The following is a 23,912-nucleotide window of genomic DNA, read 5'->3' as shown; positions in this document are numbered from 1 at the left end:
TTATTTTTAGCTTTTTGCCTTTTTTATTTGGACTAAATCTGTATCACCTAATACTGAAGTACACATTTACTCTAAGCTATTGCAACTGAACTAACACGGCTATTTCTACTTAATTCCCTAATCATAAAACAAAATCCAATTTGTTAGTTGCAGCAAATAAGGGTTTTGGGTGGAAAAACTCAGAACAAGTTAAAGTATGTGAAATGTTTCAAGTATTTTCTATTTTCACACATTTGCGCATATTCAGAAAGGCTCTGATATGAAATAAGAAAAAACAACAATGTTTAGGGGTGTTATTTAACGCTCAAAAGGTTCTTTTAAAGCTTGATGTTAAAATTAAGTACTATCAAACAAAATCCCAAAACCTTAAAATGTCCTACATTAAAGTTCTTACAGTATGTACGAATTCTGCAGGTTACTTTATGGAAGCAATACAATGTATTTACACAAATAGATCACTGTAACACATGCAATAACGTGTGCAAAAAAATCTGAAAATAAATCTAGTGCTCTTTCTTACCTTGTGTCGGCATTTAAGCACCACTCCATACGCGCCTAAAAAAAATTACAGTGAGATCTAGTTTTAAAAAAAGTGTACATACATGGGGACACGTGTACAATTACACACGTACTTATTAGAAGTTACCAATAGCAATAACATTTCCCTCTGACCGCATTTTCCTGTGGGATCATTTGATTTAGAAGTAAAGTACGTATATCATTAAAGCGTACATAAATAAATGTAGTATTTAAACCTCAAACAAACTGCTTCAGCAACAAATATCAATCAAGAATCGAAGGATTTTTCAGCTCCCAATATCTAAAATGTCTAGCAGCTCATGAACACTACAAAAAAAAACACTAAGTAAAAAGCCAAATAAATTAGCTTTATGTTCAGGGGTTCAGTGGCTAGAGCAGAGCACTCTTATGGAAAATGCAGTATAAAATTCCCAAATTACACAGCCGTATATTATACAGATTACCTAAAGCAATAGGTAAAAACTGTAGATGTATCTATTGCAGATAAAAAAAGGATTATTGTTCTACATTCAAACTAGTGATGCCGAATGCTTGAGAAAGGGCTCGGCAGGGCCACACAATGCTGCACTTCTAAATAATGTAAAGAGTAAGACGTTTTATTATTTTCTATTTGATATTCTGATGTATTGATTATCTTTGAAGTTGCTGACCTTATACCGTTTATTTGATTATTTTATTCAATTCAGTGAAACTTCTATGTTAAGAAAGGTAAATGATCTGTGAGATCGTTCCATATCCATGTCAATTTGGTTGATTGCAGTGTTTTTTGACCACTCGCAACAGTTCCATGTCGAAAACATGCTCTCTTGCAGAGCATGGAACAACCCTTTACAATTTCTAAGCAACATTTCCTGGCACTTACTGTACATGATCATTTTTAGATGCTTTTCTAAGCAGGGACTTTATTTAATGTGGTGTTGCCTAAAGTACTATTAAAGCAGCACTGCATGTTTGTCACCTTAAATCTTAATGCATAAACTTAAAAAAATCTCTTTAAAAAAAATCTCTTAAAAAATAGATTTATACAAGGACACCCTTCGCATATGTAGCCCCCTCTTTGGGAACTACTAGTTATCGAGAGGGGTTAACAGCCTTAAAAGATTAACTGGGTGGGCTCACTATGGTATTGCCCCATCCCCTGTATGTCTTGTGACCCATGATGTCATTATAGGGAGTATAGAGGGTATATATAGCTCCACTCTATGTTCTAGAAACAGGTTCTTCAGAGTTCAAACTGGGATCCTCACTGTGAGCCCTGTAAAAAGGGTTTTGTGTATAGTGAGGTGTATTAAGATAGGTTCTATCACTTTTGTTGTTTTCAGTTAGGGACCGTGCCCCTATCGAAGTAAGCGCCAGTAGTAAGGGGTTATGATTGTTCTCACCATTTATAAAGGATGCAGCATGCTCTTGATAGGAGTTCTCAGCATTGTAACTCCAGAGTGTGTTTGGACAGGCCCATCCAGAAGGTCACTAGTGCAATTCTGATCATATAGGTATGAAGCAAGTATGCAATACATAACAATAGTGGGTTGCTAATCCAGGAGCCTGAAGTATATATGCCTGAAAGGCCCATTTGAAAAGTGGTAGGAGCAAAGAAATGGTTCTTTGTTTTCCATAAATGTAAGTGCAATCCTTTTACCAGCAGCATACTTCACAAAAGCGCAGGTAACATTGTACAGTATTTAAGTATATGTCTGTATCTGTGAAGCATCATTGACCGCTGCCAAATAAAAGTACCTTTTTGTTTTATAAAAAAAGTTTCCTGCGCCCCCTTCTTCTTCCTATGTGTTTATTCATGCCCAGCCTGCACCTACCCAGCATCCTGCAATAGTTAATCTGATGTGACCTCCTTCCGAGCTGGTTAAGGAGGGTTACACAGAATTAAGGGTCACTTGTAAGTGAATTATAATAACCACTAAGAAATATTTCAGGGTGCCTCACAATCAAGACCTCAATGTGCGAGTGCACAGAAATTGCGATTTCTGGTCCCAGGAGTGGGGATAAATTCTCCAAGGAAATCAAGGGATGACTTTCACCTGAGGATCTCATGAATCTCAAAACAAAAGCTTTCAAATAATATAGTGTAATACTCTCTCTGGATTATTTCGCTGGCATGTAGTGGAGTCCAGGGCTAAACCTTCTTACTGTACGTTACTTTAGTTCCCTCTACCTATGTGGAAGACGAGTTAACTAAATAGTTTATAAATTTATACTTAATATTTTGGGTTTCCAACTATGAAAACAGATTTTAGATGGGTTTGCTGACCTACAGTATGTTAAAACTTGCAGTGTTGTTTTAATGTGTACAACTATTACAGAAATAACATTGAGGGCCAACTGATTGAAAATGGCAATTACATTACAATAATCGACTTACCTTCACCTACAACCCCAAGTACTTCAAATTTATTCATCACATTACCAAGGTTAGGAATCTTCATGAAGACAAACTCTCCTTGTGATGAAAGCCACAGAACATGGCAAGAAAAAAAAAGGCTGGAAAAGACAATCACAAGTCCCTTGGCTTGAATTCTCTTGATAATTCTGACTTCAAAGTATCACATATTACCTGTGGGTTGAAAATAAAAAAAGGATACACGTTATTCTACTGTAAACAGAAAAATAAAAACAACAGAAGGTAAGCCTACAATCTACAGAGCAAAAGGCTAAATTAAGAGTATCATGGAAGCCAGATTTCCCAATGGACCAACAGTTACATGGAATTAGACGGAACCTGTAGACTATTAGTAAATGTTACTAATTCAATGAACAGGGCATTATTTACCCAGACACTGGCTAGGAGTGCAGATCAGTCCATCAATAAATGAATTGTAAATTAATCAAATCAAACTAAATTATGCCGATATCCCGCTCCATCCATTTGTACAACCAACAAATGTGACTGATCCTATAGCATGCTATAATCAGATCAACCCCATTTTTGTTGTCTGCATTTGCCAATTTAATGTTTTACTGGCTGGGTGGAATGGTAAACAACAAGTCCTAAGGACTAGTGACTCCACTAAAATATTTTTCACTCATTGCCTAATGGCTTAAGAAAAATAGCCACTTGGTTTCAGATATATTATAAACTTCCTCAAACAACTTTAAAAATATTAACTCTTGGGTTTATCATTATATCACAACTCTTAATATAACCCTGTTCTGTAGAATAGGTTTCACTAAATACAGCATGGTTTTTCTCCCCAGAGCTAATTCACTAGTAACTGTGGAGAGTACAGTGAAGTTTATATAGAAACTTGTTATGTTAACACAATGCTTAAATAAATGCATTGATCCAGGGAACTTGCCAACCTACAGACAAGAAGCAGATACCATGTTGATAATTTTCTTCTCTTTAATATAGTACTTGTTGCAAGCCAAATGTTATGTTCATGTAATCTCTACAGTATACAAAAAGAGACGAATACTCGCATCACTGATACCTCACAGTTGATAGAATCTATATTATAGTAATATTGGTCATGAGGACCAAAAATGGTACTAAAACAAAATACTACTAGTGAAGAAACCAGTTCCAAATTGGAGAGGTCCACTTAAAGAGCACACCTTATGGATTATGTTGGCAAAACGTAACCTTTATTGGTCTATTAAGAATGACCCACACAATTAAAATAATTACTAGTTACATAGTAGATGAAGTTTGAAAAAAAAAAAAAAAAAAAACACGTACATCAAGTTCAACCTATGCTAAATTTAGACAACAGATCCTTATCCTATATCTATACTTACTTATTGATCCAGAGGAAGGCAAACAAAACCACCCAGTGTTATATCATCCAATGATATCTCATAAGGGGAAAAATAGATTCCTTCCTGACTCCAAGAATTGGCAATCGGATTACTCCCTGGATCAACATCCTTCCCATGTTTACTTATTTTGTATATCCCTGTATACCTTTCCCTTCCAAAAAGATGTCAAGCCTTTTTTTGAACAATTCCATTGCATCTGCCATCCCAGTCTCCATGGGTAATGAATTGCACATTTTAACTTCCCTTACTGTAAAGAACCCTTTCCTTTGTTGCTGGTGAAATCTTCTTTCCTCCAACCTTAAGGGATGCCCGAGTCCTTTGTACTGTCATTGGGATGAAAAGTCCTTATGAAAGCTCCCTGTACTGTCCCCGAATATATTTGTATATAGTTATCATATCCCCTCTTAGACGCCTCCTTTCTAATGTAAATAAATCTAATTTAGCTAGCCTCTCCTCATAAGTTAGATTGTGATACAGTAAGTGTAGACGTAGTAATTAAGTAAAACAAAAATGTGGAGAGGGAAGTGAGGAGTGTGCATTAAAGTGTATGTATGCATCGCTTCGGCATTTATATAGTTGCAGAGGAAGTGCTCAGTGGCACATGATTTACTGCTGCATAAATGTAGGAACAGAGTTGAATTGGTAGTGTATCACCAGGATAAATATCGCTCAATGGGTAAATCAAGGTATATAAGGCAAGTCTCAACAGTCTGGCTAGATAATCACCCTAAAGGACTGCATGATAATAGGTGCCTCGGGTGGAAATTACGGCTATATGGGAACAGAGCTAGATAGATGGTATTCCACCAGAGTAAATATCCCTCAGTAGGTAGATCTAGGTACCAGGTTATATAAAATTAGGTAAGTGTGGAATACCTGTCAAGATATACATCCTACAGGACTACCTAGTATTAGTGCTTTGGGTGAACCAAATGGTTTGTAAATAGTAGCATCACATACTAAGCAATCTCCCTAATAATGTAGCAGCAGTACATTGATCTGAGACTTAGTAACTGACGCTGGTAGGATTCCCCAAAACGTAGCTATATAACACGTCTAAATACTGCTGCAATGTATTCAATAACCTCCCTCTCCGCCTCACATAAAGCTTGTGCGTCACATAGGTAACATCAACAAGCGCGCCCAACAGCAGTTTCACTCCTAGGGGTCGAGCTTCGTCAGGAGATGGTGGTGTGCAGTCAAAGCTCTGCCTTAAGAGACATTGAGTCGCCATGGTAACCAGCTGTATTTGGTGCCAATTCTTGCGATCATTTGTTGTGCTGGTTGCCATGTTGATTTATTTCAGCGATACATAAGGAAATCATAAGAGGCTAAAAACTTTTGGGGGGTTTCAGTCTTCAAATTTTTATGTTTATTCAATTACTACACTTATCACTAATAATTATTTTAATTGTGTGGCTCTTTCTTAGCAGACCAATAAAGGTTAAATTTTACCAACGTAATCCATCAGGTGTGTAATGAGTTAGTAATGAGTCCCTGAAACCTCCAGCACTTACAATATGAAAATGTAGCATACTGTACTACATGTATTAGTTCAGAACTAATGAAATTAAAAAATTGACCAATTTAATGAAGAGAAAAACATTTACCGTTGGTTGAACAGTCATGAGAAAGAAAAAAAATAGCTTTTACTGCAAAAGATTATTTTAGAAATTATTAGTGATGTTCTGTTAAAAAATTATTTCACTTTCTTATAGTGATGAGTGTTGGTTTACCGCCAAATACAGTACTTTATACACTCTTTGATATATGGAAATGTGCAGTCAAGAGATAAAAAAACGGTCATAACAGCTCGAACTTTAATCAGAGAGTTTGATTTATTAATCCAAATAAGTACAGTAAAAGGGACATTTGAATTTATTTAAAAACACTGGATATAATATATTGTACCAATGAGAAAAGCATGTAAAACAAGCTGCTAAAAAAGGGAAAAAATATTCCTACTATATTCTGATCAATTGCAGCACTCCACTATGTGCCTGCTTATTCATATCTAGGCATTTTACTGGTCTGGCCACTGCTCCCTGTAAAATCAGGAATGCAGCAAACAAATATAAAATGGGAAACTTATATACAACATTATCTTATCTAAACCATATGCGTACTACCCAAAAGGCAGTCGTCTGAAAGGGTTCCCCAAGAAGTGCTCATCTCTGCATATAACCAGCGTGCTAAGGGTTAACATCTGGGATTTCTTGATGCAATGTGTTTAGTCCGTCCCAACCTCTGCAGTGTTTATGACCCTGGACAAAGGAATTTTAAACCCAAGCTGAATTCATTCAGAGCCCCTTCATCCTACATTTGTGTCGCCCCCAAAGGCGGACAGCCTGTGGTTGCAGCAGTGTGCTGCTTGGCTACTGGGTTGGGTAAAGTCTTCTAACACAACACATTACAGGTCTGTCCTACCTTTTCTAACACAATTTAAACCTCGTCTGTAACTATTACATACGCCCATAATCATACGTTATCTCCAATGGTCCATGAAATGTCTGTAAATTGAATGTATCACCACTTTTCAATTAATACAACAATGTACTATCATAACTCTGTGCCCAGGACAACCTTGAAAACAAGAGGTAAAGCCCAACGTATTACTTCCTGGTAAAACATTTAATAAATAAACCCATTAAAAGCAAGACAGGCAATAACATGAAGTCTATTAGTGAACAAATATACAGGCCTATTTGAGGGAATTACCTCATTGATATTATGACCCATCGCCACACTTTAGGGAGCGGATATTTAGCCATACAAGCCTTTATCAAGTTGGGTACGTAGAATTTCCTTGGAGGTTTTAGGAGTCAACTTATTTAACTCAGAGAAACAGAGTACAGTATGTGCTACTTGAACTTTTACAAGTGTTGGTGTGAAGATCATTGCCTCATGGTTTTCACCAAAAATACCATGTGGCTTTAAAATAAAGGAAAATAAATCAGTATTCAGGGACTGGTGTATATTCTCCTTTAGATTACTCAAACAATTCCAGAGCCATCTACTATAAATGTAACATGACAGAAATACACAGTAAAATACTTATATATTCTCTTGAAAAAGGGTCATTCAGTTTAACCCTTTGACCAAAGCGTTGTAAGCTTGCGAGCCACGACAAGGCAGACACCTGTTCGCAAGTCCTAACACTACCAGATAAAATACTAATATATTTCTATTAGGATTAAAATTCTCATTTACCTCTCTTAGGAGGGAGAAAGACCACATTGGATCTATATCCAGCAGAATGAAAGGACCTACTAACTTGGGAAGTGGGGAGGGGCGGGCTTAAAACCTGTTTCAGCTGTTGGGGGTTGGTGGCTCCTCCTTCCCAGGTTTTAAGCCCACTTCCCTAGTTTGCAGGTCCTTTTATTCTGCTGGATATAGATCCAATGTGGTCTTTCTCCCTCCTAATAGAGGTAAATGAGAATTTTAATCCTAATAGAAATATATTAGTATTTTATCTGGTAGTGTTAGGACTTGCGAACGGGTGTCTGCCTTGTCGTGGCTCGCAAGCTTACAACGCTTTGGCCAAGGGGTTAAACTAAATGACCCTTTTTGAAGAGAATATATAAGTATTTTACTGTTTATTTCTGTCATGTTGGATGTAGCATTGGGTTTCTCTGTCGTCTGTTGTATAAATATGCCACGCTCAATAGCACTCCATTTTGACACTTAAATACATACATATATTTTATGGGGGCTCAGGGGTTCCCAAAAAGAGATTGCTGGGGTTTTGTATTCTACTGTAAATGTAAAGAATTTATGACAGAAATAAATTGTGTTTCATTTTTTGATCATAAAATACATAAATATTATTAAGGAAACAGACCCATAACCTAAATACATGATAAAGTAATCTACAATAACTATTATATTATGTAAGGGGTATGGCAAGTCATAGGAGATAGCAAGTTAATGGGAGTTGGTGCATGGAAATGCAAGTACAGATGTAGCAAGCATTGTCTTTGCAGTTGCGGCACCGAATGATTAACATTGCAGGGGGGTCCCATTCAGAAGAACCCAGCCCCCCCCCCCCCGCGCAGCACCATCACGGCAGACACTGCTGACTTTTGCTTGCTCGTCTGCGGAGCCGAGGATAGTATGTCTTGCTGTAGTTGAGAACAATGGGTGCAGAGGATTGAAAATATGTCATGGCTGCTTGTCAGTAAACTACTGTAGAATAACTTCCTCAGTAGTACTAGGTTAAAAAAAAAAAAAAAAAACTCCTTACATTGTACCTCATTTAACAACTATAGCTCAACCCCATTATAACGCGATCCGTTATAACATGAATCCGCTTATAACGCGATGGAAACATGGCTCCCAATTTTCGTATTTATTCTTTACAACACGATTTATTAGTATCTTAAATACTTTATTGTACAATGCATACAATTGTACTTTATTTCTAACACGATCCGCTTATAACGCGATGTGATTCTTTGGACCCCAAGCACAGCGTTATAAGGAAGGTAAGCTGTATCTGCATATATTTTTAGCAGTCCCATCATGTTGAAAAGAAAGCTGTACAAGCTTGGGCAGCTTTTTAAGCTGCAATCTGATTAAAATATTGCATGGAGGCCAGCACACAGTCACACATTGCCAAGCCAAACCAACAACAAAACAGTCAATTGAGAAACAACACAGGTGTTCCTATTACATAGAAAACTCCTCTGTGCTTGCATACGCATCCAATATAAAGAAAAATAACTGAAATAAGGAAATCCCAAATGCATGCAGGTTTTCCTCTATAACAATCTGCCACTTTCTGGATTTATAACATTCTTATTTTCTCCTTTGGAGTTCTAATATTTTAAACATCAAAATCCATTCCTGTGCTTTTTCTTTTTTGTCATCATCGTTCCTACTTATTTGAAGACTGATGCCATAAGAAAACCAAAGTCAGACTGTAAATATGGGACAAAACCACATTCACAGTAATTAAACAATGAATCATTGTGATTAATTCATCCCCCCTCCCCCGTATAAAACTACCTGGCACCATTTGTCTTAATAAATAAGCTCCACGGTGTATACACAGGCAAAAAAAAAAAAAAGGCTATAGATATATTATTTTTTAATAACGTGTTTTTCTATTTTGGTTTGGATGTTCTCTGTGGTGCATGTATGCAAATGATGTGTAATATTGACCTAATAGTATGCACCACTTATGTGCACCATAAATGCTTCAAAAAGTTCTTTATTGGCATAGAAGAGAATTGCACCAATTCTTAATGCGTTCATGTGAACATACGAACATGACACCAAAGAAAAAGAAACCTGCTCTAAATGCACAGTAAGAATATGAATCAAGGTGGCCCATGCGCTAGTGGAAGCAGTCTCATAGTGAGCGAGCCAGCCTCAGACTCCTCTCCGCCCCACTAATGTAGCAGAGACAGGGTTAAGGGAGAGATACAGGGGCGTGCCTCGGAGGTGGGTAGTAGTTAATGCAGGGGAAAGTAGGATAGGCTTGCTCTCCTGGGACACGGCCTGCTGGCACCTGCCTCATGTCCCCGGAGCTCTTGCAAACAGCAGAGCTGGAGGTGCCAAAGTGACAGTGGGACATCGTATTCAGGCCCCAAGGCAGTCACGCAAATGGAACCGCTGATAGAGACTGAAAGCGCAGCCGCACTTTGAGGAGCGAGCTGCGTCACGTTGCTCTGAGGAGAGCTGCATGGGGGGGAGCGGGAGGGGGGCTGCCCAGAGGATACTGGATGCTGTGGGGTCTGCTGCTGTACCTGGTACACTCCCGTATTCGGGCAGAGTATGCTCATGCCGAGTCCACTGGGACGCTGTCAGAATTTGCCTCCCAGTGGGCATTAGATTGAGTGCTCTGCTCAGTGTCCCCTAATCTGGATTCAATTATATTCACCTCCCTTATTTAGTGCACTTTATTTATTTTACAGTGCACTTTGACAAGGTTTATTTTATATTTTAGTTTCACCGGTTTTTCTTTTTATTCGTTGGATCAACAACGAGTAAGTTTGTTTCTCTGATTGGCCGGCTTTGGTCGAAAATAGGCCAGGGATTGGGAGAACAGATAGGGTCCATGCAGGCCAAACTGCTCAGCAGCACCATAGGCAGAAGAGGAGGACCTGATAAAATCATTTATACCCTCATCCACCAATTGTTTAAGATCACTTTCCCCTATAGGTTCTGCCTCCACGCTATGTGGTCCCATAGTCACAGGCAATGATCTGCCTGGCAGGCTTTCCATGTGGCAGCAAGATGCTACAGATGGCAAGGAGCTTGGTTGTAAGAAGGCCTGGTATGTTGCAAGCTAATGAACTTGGGGGTTTCTTGGTTGAGTTGAAAAAGTTATTTAGCTCGCAGGAGAGAGAAGTCCCTAATGGGTCATGAGCGTGGGTGTTGGGTGGCTTACATACAAGCGGTCATGTTCAGTTGCCTACGGTAGCTCCTTCTCGTGTCTTTAGCGGCAGCTAGAACAGTCATTTGGGACACAGCCATGCATATATAACTACACTTTTTGGAATGGGGAATTTATGCCAATCCTAATCTTGATCCTGGAAAGTAGGGACCTTTATGAAAAAAGCGAAAGGAGGATTGGAGGAAAATCTCACGGCCAGTAAGAAGGTAGCCCAGAAGATGTTCGGTATTGATTTCACTATTTTAGCAAGCGTGAAAGGGCAGAAGGGTCATAGTAAATGTTCCTCCTTATTCAAATACCTAAACACTATTTGGGAAGCTTGTAGGGTGTATGGGGCTCATGTTGGGCATATGACAAAGCATTCCAGTATAGAATGGTGATCCAGCATCAAATCTGATGGGGTCACAGAGACCAAGGTGACAAAGCACTGGACCGCCTGCCAGAAAAGCAGAGATATGTCTATTGGGCCTTCAACGAAGGTGCAAATAGATGGAAAATGTCATGTAGTTTCAGATATGATTGTTTGATGACAGAGATTGATGACAGAGATAATGGTTTCAGGAACACTCAATATCGAGATGCTTAAAAAAAAAAAGCAAGGGCCAAGCTAGCATTAGGCAACGCTGTATCAAATGGTCCTGAGCCCAGTGAGTGGAGGTGCAAAGCAGCCTTGGCTCGTCAATTATCCCAGTAGAGCTTCTGCAGACAACACGTTTGGGTATTAACAGAGGTGGCACAGTGCACAGGAGTGCTAACAGATATAAAGGACATATATGCATCACGTATGTGGGTTCATTTGTAATAACTTTTCCGTTTCCTGTTTTTAAGTTCCAAGGAAAAGCAGGGTTGGATCGCGGGAGATTCGTTAATCTTCTAGTTGCCGGTTGCAGAGCACAGGAGCGACTGTAAGGTCATCTACTAGGTTTCCTCCCGGACCAGGCCTGTATAAATTTGTTTAGGTAGAAGGGGTACTAAGCTGGATTCAGGTTTTTCCAGAAGCTGGACATTTTTCAGGACATAGTTCAGACGTATATAGTGTACATCATAAAGACACAAGAGATTAAGGTATAGTTTACCTTTGTGTGATGTCATCATGAAATTAATGGGATTAACACAAACATTCACTGCTATGATAGTGTCAAAAAGACAGGCAGCATCCAAAGTTTATACACCTTTATATGATAGAAATACTTGTAGGCGGTTAGATTTTCTTATGAACACCATGACTTCACACTTGTTGCCTAGTAATGTATTTCCATGGATTGTACAATTTGTTCACCGAACTTGTTTTTGATTAAATTAATTGCACTTCATTGTACTTGAATTAAATTGACATTCTGCTCAAGGTTAAAATGAGCCAATCAGAGAGGAGGAAAATACTGTCAATCATGTTTAAAATAAACCTATACAAGGTTTCGTTTGGTGGCTCCACCTAACAATTCATTTCCTCAACATGCAGTAGGAGCAAAAAACTGTATAAGCCTTCATATAAGCATTTTTTTTTAACGGAAAATGCACATTTTATTAATTACCATATTTTCTTGATTCTAAGATGCACCATTTTTCCGATATTCACATGTCTAAAATCGGGGTGCCTCTTAAAATCAATGTTTAAAAAAAAAAAAAAAATGTCTGCTAGGGGGCACTAACCCCCTCCTCACTTACCATGTTTCAGGAGAGGTCCCATGTCAGCGGAGGACGAAGAGTGCGGCGGCGGAAGGTCCCACATCTGCAGAGGATTGAAGTTAAGGCAGCGGGTGGAGAAGACAACGTTACAGCGCGATATTACCCAGCCGTTCTCCTATGCTGCTCTCCTCCTGCTCAGATCTCGCGCTATGATCATTCTCCTGCTGCCACCCGCAGTCTTAACTTCAATCCTCTGCAGACATGGGACCTGTCATGCCACCACCATCCGCTTGATCCTCCGCTGACATGGGACCTCTCCTGAAACATGATAAGTGAGAAGTAATTTTCCTCGATTGTAAGTGCCAAATCGATGGTGCGTCTTACAAATCGAGGAAATACGAGTCTGCTTCAGGGGGGCGGGAGATTTATGTGGGGGCGCGCGGTGGTTGCAGAGGCCCCGCGCTCTTCCCCACGGAAGTTGCAAAAAGTTTGCGCACCCCTGGTCTGCTTTATGGATTAACCAATTTTTTAATTAAGAAGCTGTATATTTTTGCATCTAGAATTTCTGCAAGTGCCAGAGACTGTCCACTGTCTTTATTATAGATCAAGTGGTTAAAAGGACAGTTTAACATATTGGGTCAAAATATTTATTTAAACCACTTATCAGTTAAAATCGGCATACTTAGAAACAGCAGCACATTTTGCTGTTTCAATCACTTCTCAGGTTCACATTACCATACCTGCAAACGGACTCCAGGTATCTCCTGTGTAATAGTGCATACCCACTAACATTTCATAAATGAAAAAAGCTACACCTGCGTACATAGACAAAACACCCATATAAGAGACTCCCCAACACCCTTCATAAAGACATTTACACACTATATTCTGCCAAATAATATGAGCTAGCCTCCTCACCCCTTACTCCCAGGATGAGTCAGCTGCTGAGAAAAGGCACTGGCAGTGCAACAGAGCAGCAGTCTGGGGGTTCTAAAACGCCATTTGCAGACATTGCTTGTACACACGTTGCGATCACGGGATCATTAGAATCTGAGATGCCGACGCAGACAGTCTGTCAGCGTTGCTGAAGATTCTGATTAGCTTTTGGTCACAATGAGGTAGCGAGTATGCATGCAGCGGAGGAGAAGAACGGTACAAGCAGGTCACTACTTGGGGGGCCTGTAGGGCACCCCCCAAACCGGTAGTGTACCAGCCAATTCGCTACAGTTGGAGGGTCATTGTGTGGTCAAGTGGCTTTTTAAAACCATTTGATGGTTTGTTAGCATTTCTAGTTTAATATGTCTTACATTTAGGCAAGGATAAAATAAGTACTGTATGTCTTCTAAAAAAGGTAGAATGTGTTAACAAAACAAAAACCACAAGTTATTTCTTATTTCTACCATTTTTTTTAAAAATACTCTGTTGTTGAATTTGAGATATTGTCTGCTGAAAATGTGTTTCCAAGGGAAACGAAAATGGCCACTGCATCCTGCCAACAACGGTTAACATGGTAACAGCTGGCAGTAAAATCATAAACCGGTGGAAGTGGGGTGTGGGGGGAACATTTTTTTTTTTTTAATCAAAAAGTTGCTTTTAATTTTTTGGGGGAAAAATAAGTATATAAAAAAAATGGGATTGCTGCTTTAAAGCCCTCCTGGTGTGGAGGGGATTCCATAAGTATGAATTTCATTTTGCAAATTAATTTACTGCTTAAAGCTGTGCAACACAAATGCTCTACAATGTGCTGCATCCTAATACTTAAAAATGGCTATGCCAAAATATCTCTTGCTTTACAACAGTTGGCTCCTCCATCTTGCACTAAATATGGATAATGAGAATCCTACAGCATAAAGCTACAAAGGCATAACGTATATGAATAAGGATATAGAATAGAACAACTACAATACAAAGGGATTCCGATTCTGCCAAACTATATTCCATTATGCCTGGCAGTGTCCTCAGATCCTGCTGCTTCCCCAGTAGGAGAAACACAGCCATCTGTTCTAATACGTGCTAGTTGTAATCATAGGTAGGTGGAAACCTCAGCCTACATACCCATGAAGTGTCACTATTATCTGCAATTCTATGTTGGCAATAACAAGCAAAAACACTTTGAGACAATAAAATACCGTAGACCTGGGCTATAGCAGCCAAGAGCGAAATGTTTCTCCCGAAAGACAGAGAGAAACTAAAAATACCCAATTGCATGCACTCTTAGGTACCCATCAGGTAAGTAAATAAGTAGGAGTAATTAACAAGACTATCATAGATGTACTGTAGCCAGGTCACCCGATGGCTACTATTATGTCCTTGTACTGGCAGTAAGCCCTGTACAATCAGGTTGCCAGTAGTTGATATGGGGTTTTCCCCCCCTCCTAGGAGCTGCACTTGAGTAACAGCGGGAGGCAGTGACATCAGGCCTGGGGATGACCAGTCATGAGACAGACCTGGTGCCCTCCTCCTAGCTGTACTTAAGGGCAGTGCTGCCCCAAATTTGGGAGTGCTCTACCCACTTGAGGCGCAGGTCACACAGCCAAGAGCCCGACTATTGAGCCTATTCTGGTCCTCTTCCTTCCGGGGGAGAATGAGTGTGTACCATACCTCTGCTAGAGGAGCGGGGAAGAGCTGGGACTGCTGCAGGTGCCCTTGGCCTGTAGTGAAGGTCCATGGACCATCCTTCAGTGGCAACTGAGAGACTGCATCGGGCAGAACTCTGCCTTGTTACTGTGCTGTACAGTATGGACAATAAACCGTTCCTGTTATACCTCCTGCCTGGTGTGTGACCTTACTGGAGGCGGGGGGGAGGTAATCGTTCTACGGTGGGAGATCACCTTCAGCTCCTTGGAGCCTATGGTAGATGGAGGCGCTGCACTGCTAAAGAATATGTAGGGTATGAGCCCCAGAAGCCTAGTCCTGTGTCCCCACTACCACCGGTGGACGACTCAGCCCTCCTGTTACCAGCAGGTATCATGCACCACACAATCAGTAATGGTAAAATCTCCCACCGGGTGGGGGAAACACCGTTACATAGAGATAACACCTCAGTGTGTACTGGTGTGGACTATTTGATATCAAAGGTGAGCGCAGAAACCAGCCAGAACATAGAGCCAATGGGAGGTTGGCAAAGAAACACTGAAAGATGCACAAGTGTTAAGTTAACAACCTCTCATACAGTACATTGCCTCAATAGTAAAGTAAAGGGTTGTGACATATATCATAAGATTGGTCAAAGCTACTTACACAGCCTTGTGTAAGTAAAAAGTCCTCAAATGGTGTATTTATAATCACTTAGAGGTTCAAGCTTCGGTGTTGTCCCTGATGGGTTGTTGCGCACAGCGTTGGATCACCAGCCCCCTTGTCATAGGCGAGTGACCCCGGTCAATACATAGACATGGAGAGTGTGTTGAGATAAAAAATCACAGATTTTTATTATAAAAGCACATTCACACTCACATCTAAGAACACTCTGGCAGTCGCTGCAGAGTCCGCTCCCTCCGCAATGCAAACTTGTCCTCACTGCCGTGTCCGGTCATCTGCTAAAGCACTATGTCAGCACACAGACAGGACAGGCAGCTACGGTGACTGCCAAGGCTCAAAATGGTCCAAACGAAGAGCAACACGTTTCACAGAGTTCGGCTTCCTTAGGCTCACTAGATTTAGGTTTAAATACCCTCTATTTGATAATTCATTCATAGTCCATCAGCTGTGGGCCCTTAATGGGTCCTAATCTCATGCCATCAACACGTGTGAGTGTTACATATCGCAAGTAATTCAAAATGCTTATAACCAAATCACAACGCTGCATTTATCCTGGTGATTATAAAGACACTATTTGAGGACTTTATACTTACACAAGGCCGTGGAAGTAGCTTTGACCGATCTTATGATATAGGTCACAACCCCTTACTTTACTATTGAAGCAATGTATGAGAGGTTGCTAACTTAACACTTTCAGTGTATAGGTGTTTCTTTGCCAACCTACCATTGGCTCTATATGTTCTGGCTGTTTTCTGCTTGCTTTGTGTGCTCACCTTATATTTTATATCTCTTCTGTCTTGGGGATTTGGCGCATATAGGAGTCCGTTTTTTTTAAGGTAGTATCAAAACCGTTTATTTTCAGGATTTATCTTCATGTAGAGAGAGCGCCTTAGTTTTTCTGTTACTATTTGATAATATCCCCTAGAAATTTTTTTTTAAAAAAATTGAAAACTGATATGAAATTAAACTAACCTTTATTAATACAATCAAATGAATAAAATCACTAAACAATGATGGAAGTAAAAACCACAAAGTAGCAAAATAGTTTCTACCACTCAAAGATACTATGGCTGATACTTATAAGCAGGGTTGCCACCTCTCCGGGTTTGACCCGGAGAATCAGGGTTTCAGGCACTTACCTCCGGACTACGGATTGACGTTGTAAATCTCAGGGGTGCGGCGTGGCATTCTCCATTATTTTCCTGCAATTCCCCCTCTAACTGCAGTGAACATGGTAACCAGATGCTACGTGATGTCATGAACCTACCTGGCGTCCACGTCACGACGCGTCCAGTTGCCATGGCAGCACAGCGTCATTTGATGCCACGCAGTCATGTTCACTGCAGTTGAATGGGGAATTGCAGCAGGATGCCGGGAGACACAGCTGCACCACACCACACAAAGTAAGGGATTTTTTTTAACTTCACCGGGTTGGCCGTCTACTTAAGTAGAAGGTGGCAACCCTGCTTATATGTGTTCTATGGGTAGATACAACTTAGTAGGGGGTTGTCTGTAACTTGCCCAGCTATGATTGATGCCGAATAGCGAGTAGGAACTCTAACTTAATTCTTCTTAGACCTGGGCTTTAACCACGAACAGCAGCAAATAACAGGGACTCTTATCACAGCGGATGGTCAGAGCTGGTTTAAGAATATAAGACGCCATGGTAAAGAAGATTGTGACCTCACTATTCCCCAACTATCCTTGTAGTCACAGGAGTTGTACTGCATACAGCCCCCACCCACCCTTGATTTCTGTAAATTTACTGTTTTTGCTGGAGTTTCAGCTCCAAAACTTAAAAATGGCCACAAAATTGAACTTTTACCCACTGGCCAAAAGGAAACAGTCATCAGGACCCGCCGTCGCAATCGCTCCCCTTTGGAACAGGCACATCGGTAAATCTTGTTTACATTCTTTGCCTCAACCAAGATGGCCAAAAGCAGGAAGCTGCCCCAAGCGCTATGTACATTAATGGCGCAATATAAATAAAGACAGACTGACATCCATACATACATATATACGCATTCGGGTAACAGTACTTTATAGGTGTAGTTTATCGGACCACTCTGGGGTCAGTGCAGTGGCCCTTTAACATACACCAGTAATACAATTACAATCCAGACACATGTAGCCAATGCTGCACTAGTGTCCCAATTGTCCCATATACAATCCCAGTGCCGGCACGGCAGTGGATCTCATTGATTTAATGAAGAGTAGTTGCAGACCTCTACTTCGCAAAAGGCATACTGTATATGATGTATGCGTGTACTTAAAAGATACCATAGGGTGGCGGGTCGATTCCCCTAGAACATCTATCCTTCCCGATCAGTTACAGGACCGATCCTCTCACTAGTCAGAGTAGCACAGCTGCACTCCCTTTGGGGGCACCTCTGGATCTTGCCAAGATGGGTGACACCACGTTTGTCTGTCTCTTTCACTCGTGTCCTCCCGCCTCCCAGCAGCTCTTCTCTTTCTCCACACGGCTCCTCCTAGCCTCTCCTTTTGTGATGTCAAACATCCAATGATTTGTTCTTTCAGTGTCTTACAACCATTGGCCAGAGGGAATGTTCATTAATATGCTTATGTGTATGCAAAGGGCCGTAACATACAGTTGAGCAAAAACTAAGCTAAACCATTGCTCCGGTCAAGTACAAACATTTGGAAATGAGGCTTGTAATTTAAATGACAGTGATGGTGTTTGTTTGCATGTACAGTATGAACCCCTGAAGTACAAACAGGAACTGGGTAAAGTCCTTTGTGAGTTATTTGGGCCAAAGTTAAATCAGAGGAATGTAAAAGAAAGCATGACTTGAAGGTCAATTTGTATTAGTTTTTTTAGATTACTTCATATTTTCTGTTGGTAACACTGTGGCTTGAAGAGATGCATAGTCATGTCAGGACAAGACGAAACGTACTGTTGGCACATTAAAACAGGTACTTTCGGTAAAATTTGACCCTCAAATGTCCCAGCTAGTAAATTGTATTCGGCATGTTTATACTGTACAGTAGTTGCCAACTTCCAATTAAATAGATTTGATGGATATGAGATCATTTTAACTGAAGAGTAATAATCTTAAAGCAGCAGACCAAGCAATATCCTACGTGTTTTTTTTAACAAATAATTTCTATACTATGAGGAAATACTTGTAGCATTAAAAAAACAAACCAAAAAAAAAAAAACACAACAACTGAATTACATTTTTAATGCATTATAACATAACAAGCATTTTTTGTTTCTATAGCAACCATTTACAGTCACATCCCCTTCCTCTTCTGAAACCAATCTGGCACTCCCATTTTTGAGCCCTGCCCTCTCTCTAGCAGTGCACCAATTATATAGTGACTGCCTGGTCACATGATCTTCCCCACAGAACTTTGCATCTTTGGTCCTCTTCTGCTGCACTGGCTGCCATTTAGTGAACCCCAGAGCCGAATCTTCGCCAATCGATCACAGGAGAACGGATCAAATCGGCAACTTCGCTAATTACTTATCATTGTGTGGATTGTATTGATGAACATATCACAGCGGAAAAATAAAACAGCAGCTTGGACTGCTGCTTTAAGAGATTCTACTGATGTCCAATACTGAAATTGGAGAAAATATCACAAAAACCATACAGTTTTAGTATCTTCATGCATGTGCTGCTGCCCAAGTGCCAGTAACGGATTATTCAGTAAACTTTTTGCCCTGCCTTTCTCCCCCTTATTGTTTTTGCGCTTCTAGTCGATCAAAAATTGGAAAAAGGCAGAGCACTCCCAAAAAAAACTAGGTGGAGCCAACATAGAAAAATAAAAATAATTTATTAAATTAACGGATCATAACAGACCCCATGAGCAGCAACGCACCTACGTTTTTCTGGCAACACGCCCTTTTGCGTGTTTTTCTGGCAACACGCAAGGTGTAGTGGCTAGACTTAAAAGCCGGCATTGAAATACAGTTCCTGTTCGCGCCAGTGAGAGACGTCACAAAAATCGCTGTCCAATGGGCTTAGCGCCCCTTCGTATGCCTTAGTTCTAATAAGTTGAGTAGGAGCATCAATTAAAAAAGCTTTATTTAAACATTATGGACACGCATGGATTGAGAAGACAAACACGTCAAATGCCAATGAACTGAGAGCTTCTTCATGAAGATAAGCCCTGATAGGTTAGCCCAGACTTCCAACAAAATAAGCTTTATTTAGACTTTAGAGCTACAAACAATCATACGATATACTGACAGGAGAAATGTAACGTCAGTCACTCAATGCCCAATATATACAAAATACTCTATAGCGCTCAAGTTGATGATAAGCTCTAGTGAAAACAGGAACTAAAAAAATAAATGTACTTAAGGTCAAGAGCACCACTTCACCCCATGACAATTACCGGAAAAAAGCTTCTTAAAAACACAAACATAACACAAGAAATAATAAGAAACTTAGTATATGGAAAAGACGTATAAAAGGATATATATAATGAACATAATAACCATCACCACATGTACAGAAATACATAATTAGAAAAACCTTAAATGTAGTTCATAGAAAGATCCATTCATCTGTACAACGGTGGGGACAGATCAAAAGATACATATACAGTAAGGGTTAAAAATGTACCAAATCCACCATTAAAAAAAATACATCAACCCTTATAAAAAAAAACGCAATAATCTATTTATAATAATAAAAATAAATCAAAAATATCTAAACAATCAGATAATTAAATTCCAATATATCATTGAAGGAACCTCAATAAAAATTAGAAGCATGATACATCAAGCTTTAATTAAATGATTGAAGTTTCAATAATAATAACACAGGAACATAGTTCCATATGTAATAGAACCCTAATTATAGCTTTATATAATAAATGGTATCAGAATATACTATATATAGGGTAAGCCATATTAAACAAAAACTGGACACTGTCAAAGAAGAAGCCTATATAATATTAATTTTGCAATAGCTCAGAGCCATAAATACACAAATGAATAATTCATGGAGCGGGAATGCAAGACCAGAGGGAGGGTCACCGGATCACAAGAAGTGTCCCCAGTCCCAATCCATGTTGAGACCGAAAGGGACCTGTGTTCTCAAAATGAAGATCCAATAAGCCTCCCTCTGGTCAAGCCTCTTCATACGATTGCCTCCTCTAGCATGAGGAGAGATAAATTCAATTCCACAAAATTTCAAATGTCTACTATTCCCGCTAGGGCAGTGGGAGCAGTGTTTTGGGACCGGGTGAATGATATCCTTGTGCTTTATAAGTTTAACATGTTCCATGAAACATATTTTCAAACACCTCATGGTCCGTCCCACATATTGCTTCTCGCAACTGCAGGTGAGAAGGTAGATTACAAATGGTTTACAATTGATAAAAAACTTTGAATATTAAATGTTTCCTTAGTAACCGTAGATTAATGCTGTGTCCATGGTGTGGGAGACCGCGCGGAGGCGTCCGTACAGGGCGCGATCAGATTGCCTTAAGGCAGTGATCGCGCCGTTAGACCGTGCGGGCGCATGCGGGAGGGGGCGCGCGTTGCGCAAGAAGTCTGTTGAAACGGATTTCTTGGCGCGACACGCAGGTCACGTGAGCAGTTCGCCCAATGAGGGCTGTTGCAGGGTACATGCAACCACATGTGGGTTTCTTTAAAAGGCTTATTTATTGAGCCTTAAAAATATGGCAAACCAAAATAAAACAGCCTCTATTCAGCATATAGAACAAACAGAAAATAAGTCCTGCGTAACAGTCTAGCAAACAGTATAGTGAAGACAGACCTTATTGCAGTAATTCTCCTTCAGCATTTCAGTATCTATCACTGGTTCAGACAGGCTGCATGTGTGTGCAGCCTGGGGTTTTTAAAGCTCCTTCATGAGGCAGCTGGGATCAGACTAATTAACAAGACCTCGCAGCTGAATGTTAACCCGGTCACTGCTGCACTGCAGACCTAAACATAGGACTGCCAGGCATAGGGCTGGTGACGTTTATTCACCCTGTCACAAGGGAGAACCAGCTCTGTGACGCCCCTAGGAACACCCCCCCATGGCCCGTCGACCATGGCCAGGGAAAGCACCCACTTTCCCACAGCCTCCACACGCGCGAAAGCACCATGGCCCGGGCCTTAAATGTTTTGGACGGTGTCATTAAGTTACAAACTTTACAGGAACCACACCTGTACAACCCCCATAGTCAATTGATTAGGTCCACAGGTATGTGAAGAGAATAAACTGGGTGACAGAATTCGAGATGGTTTTTGCATTTCTAAAGACAATTCTGAAAAAACATTGGGACATCCTGCGCTTGGATCTTGTTCTTGGGCATGCATTACCACCTAGCCCCAAAATGGTCTTTAGAAAGGCTAAAACCATCTTGAATTCTCTGTCACCCGGTGACCTATTTCTATAGCCTTCTAGTCGATTAAGCCAAAGGTCAGAGCAGGGAGCAAACAGCAGAGTAATAGGACAAGCCGGAATCGATACAGAGTTTTCACAAGAGCCAACAGCATATCTGGGAGCTTCCAAGCATCAGTGAAAGAGAACCAGCCGTATAGCATGTTTGCTGTGATGCAGTGGAGGACAGGATCATTTTTTTTTTTAATAGGCAATGGGAAGTCAGGTGGTGTAGTCAGTATCGCGGTCTACCGAGGGCCTATATAGAATGATGCAGGTGCACACACGTGAACTTAGTGCACGAAGAAGTGTTCAAGAATAAATTGTAAAACCCACTTTGATACTCACAAAAATATATAGCGCCACAAGACTACAATGTGACAAGATGCGTGAAAAAAAATGGTGATTTGAATAATAGTTGGTGCCTCCAAAAGAAACGAATAGTGACACTCAAAATTATTTTTAGTGTTACAATCATTTAAAAAATGTAAGTGTTTTATCATGTGTCAGGATCTTGCTCAGCTGCAGCTCGTCGTTGTGAGATTTCTCTGCTCCCACTTTCTAGAAACGTATTAGCAATAGGAGACAAGTGCAAGAAAGAGCCAATAGTGTGATATTGTTTGTATATTTTCTTATAAAAACTCATCACACAGTAAGTATTGCACATGATAGAATATATTATTCAAATTCTTTTTTTCTCTCTACATTTTATGTTTAATCTCACTCTCTGATGGTGTTCTGATCCTCTTGTCCAGCTGCCTCCGCAACACTGGGGGAAACACTGCTCCCTGTGCTTGGTAATCAGGGTCAGCCTTATCTTTGGCGGGCACATGGTGGCAGCGGGGCCCTCCTCCTGCAGTGTAATGACATCACTGCGTAACAATGTGGCATTGTCATGGCAGCGCCTCACCATACCTTATGCAGAGCAGCCTTCTGCAGCGTCTGCTAAGACCTTCCCCCAACCACACACACACACTCACTCTTCGCCCTTCCCCACCTTGGGCTGAGCTGCGCCAGTTCTGGGACTCCCCAGCTCCGTCCCCAGCAGAATTTGGATCCCAGCACCAACAGGAGAAGGGAGCCAGCCCTGTGATAACCAAAGGTTCCCAAAAGATTACTCCTTCAAAAGATACCCCTACACATTCCGTGGTTCTAGCACTTCCTCAGAACCCATACTGTAGGGCTATCTTTTGAAAATATCATTTAACTGCTTTTAATATGGTATACCATGTGAACGCAATACTTACTGTGTGATGAGTGTTTATAATAAGATATACACACACAGGCAAACTCACTAAAGTTACCTTCGAGGACCCCATTAAGACGTAGCTACTACGTCGTGCCAGACCTAATGACGTGGTAGCTATGCCATGGAGCATTCAAGGAGTTAATGCATGCAAACAAAACAGCATCACTGGCAAGTCACTAAATTACAAGCCTCATTTCAAAGCCTAGTTTTTGTTTGGAAATACCGATGATAAACAGTCTCATTTGAACGACATTATCCAGTACTATTATTAACCCTTTGAGTGCTGGAGTTCCCCTTCATTATATAAATAGTGTTCGAACGTGATCTTGCCTACAAAAACGTGCAGGTACTTTATGACGTAGCTACTACATGATTGGGCCCCTAGAGCCCTAGACCCCAAGATGTAGTAGCTCGCTCTCTCTCAGGGGCACCCAAAGGGTTAAAGAAAATTATTTTCTGTTTGGAGATAGACACATCTAGTACATTAAGAGAGGTTAATTGGAAAGATCCAGGGACAGGGGACGTTCCTATGATCACATGACCATGGAGCCAAGATGTCTGGATTCTAAAAGGGAAATATTAAAAATCGGTTTATTTTACATGCACTGATCATCTTGTGAGTTTTATTATGGGGATATAGCTGAGCACCACGCTAATAGGGATATGCATTTTTGATCAGAAGTGGGAATTATTTTTC

General features: G+C 40.4%; 1 protein-coding gene across 7 annotated transcripts in view; it reads right to left on the bottom strand.

The window, feature by feature from the left end:
• CDKL5 (cyclin dependent kinase like 5) overlaps window positions 1–23,912 on the bottom strand; it is a 279,679-nt gene that overhangs the window by 154,248 nt on the left and 101,519 nt on the right. For 6 of the 7 annotated variants that reach the window (XM_075594281.1, XM_075594278.1, XM_075594274.1 and 3 more), the window contains 2 exons: window positions 2,918–3,109; window positions 521–555 (listed from right to left, as the gene is read on the bottom strand). In XM_075594281.1, coding sequence (XP_075450396.1) covers window positions 521–555; window positions 2,918–2,981 — 99 coding nt within the window. In that variant the 5' untranslated portion in view covers window positions 2,982–3,109. Of the gene's footprint in view, window positions 1–520; window positions 556–2,917; window positions 3,110–12,379; window positions 12,401–23,912 lie in introns of those variants that run through there. The other variant, XM_075594275.1, reaches the window with a different exon arrangement.

This window comes from Ascaphus truei, chromosome 3 (genome assembly GCF_040206685.1).
Source record: "Ascaphus truei isolate aAscTru1 chromosome 3, aAscTru1.hap1, whole genome shotgun sequence".
Classification (NCBI taxonomy): Eukaryota; Metazoa; Chordata; class Amphibia; order Anura; family Ascaphidae; genus Ascaphus; species Ascaphus truei.
The sequence above is the reverse complement of the archived record's forward strand: the minus strand, read 5'-3'. Positions and strand labels throughout refer to the sequence as shown.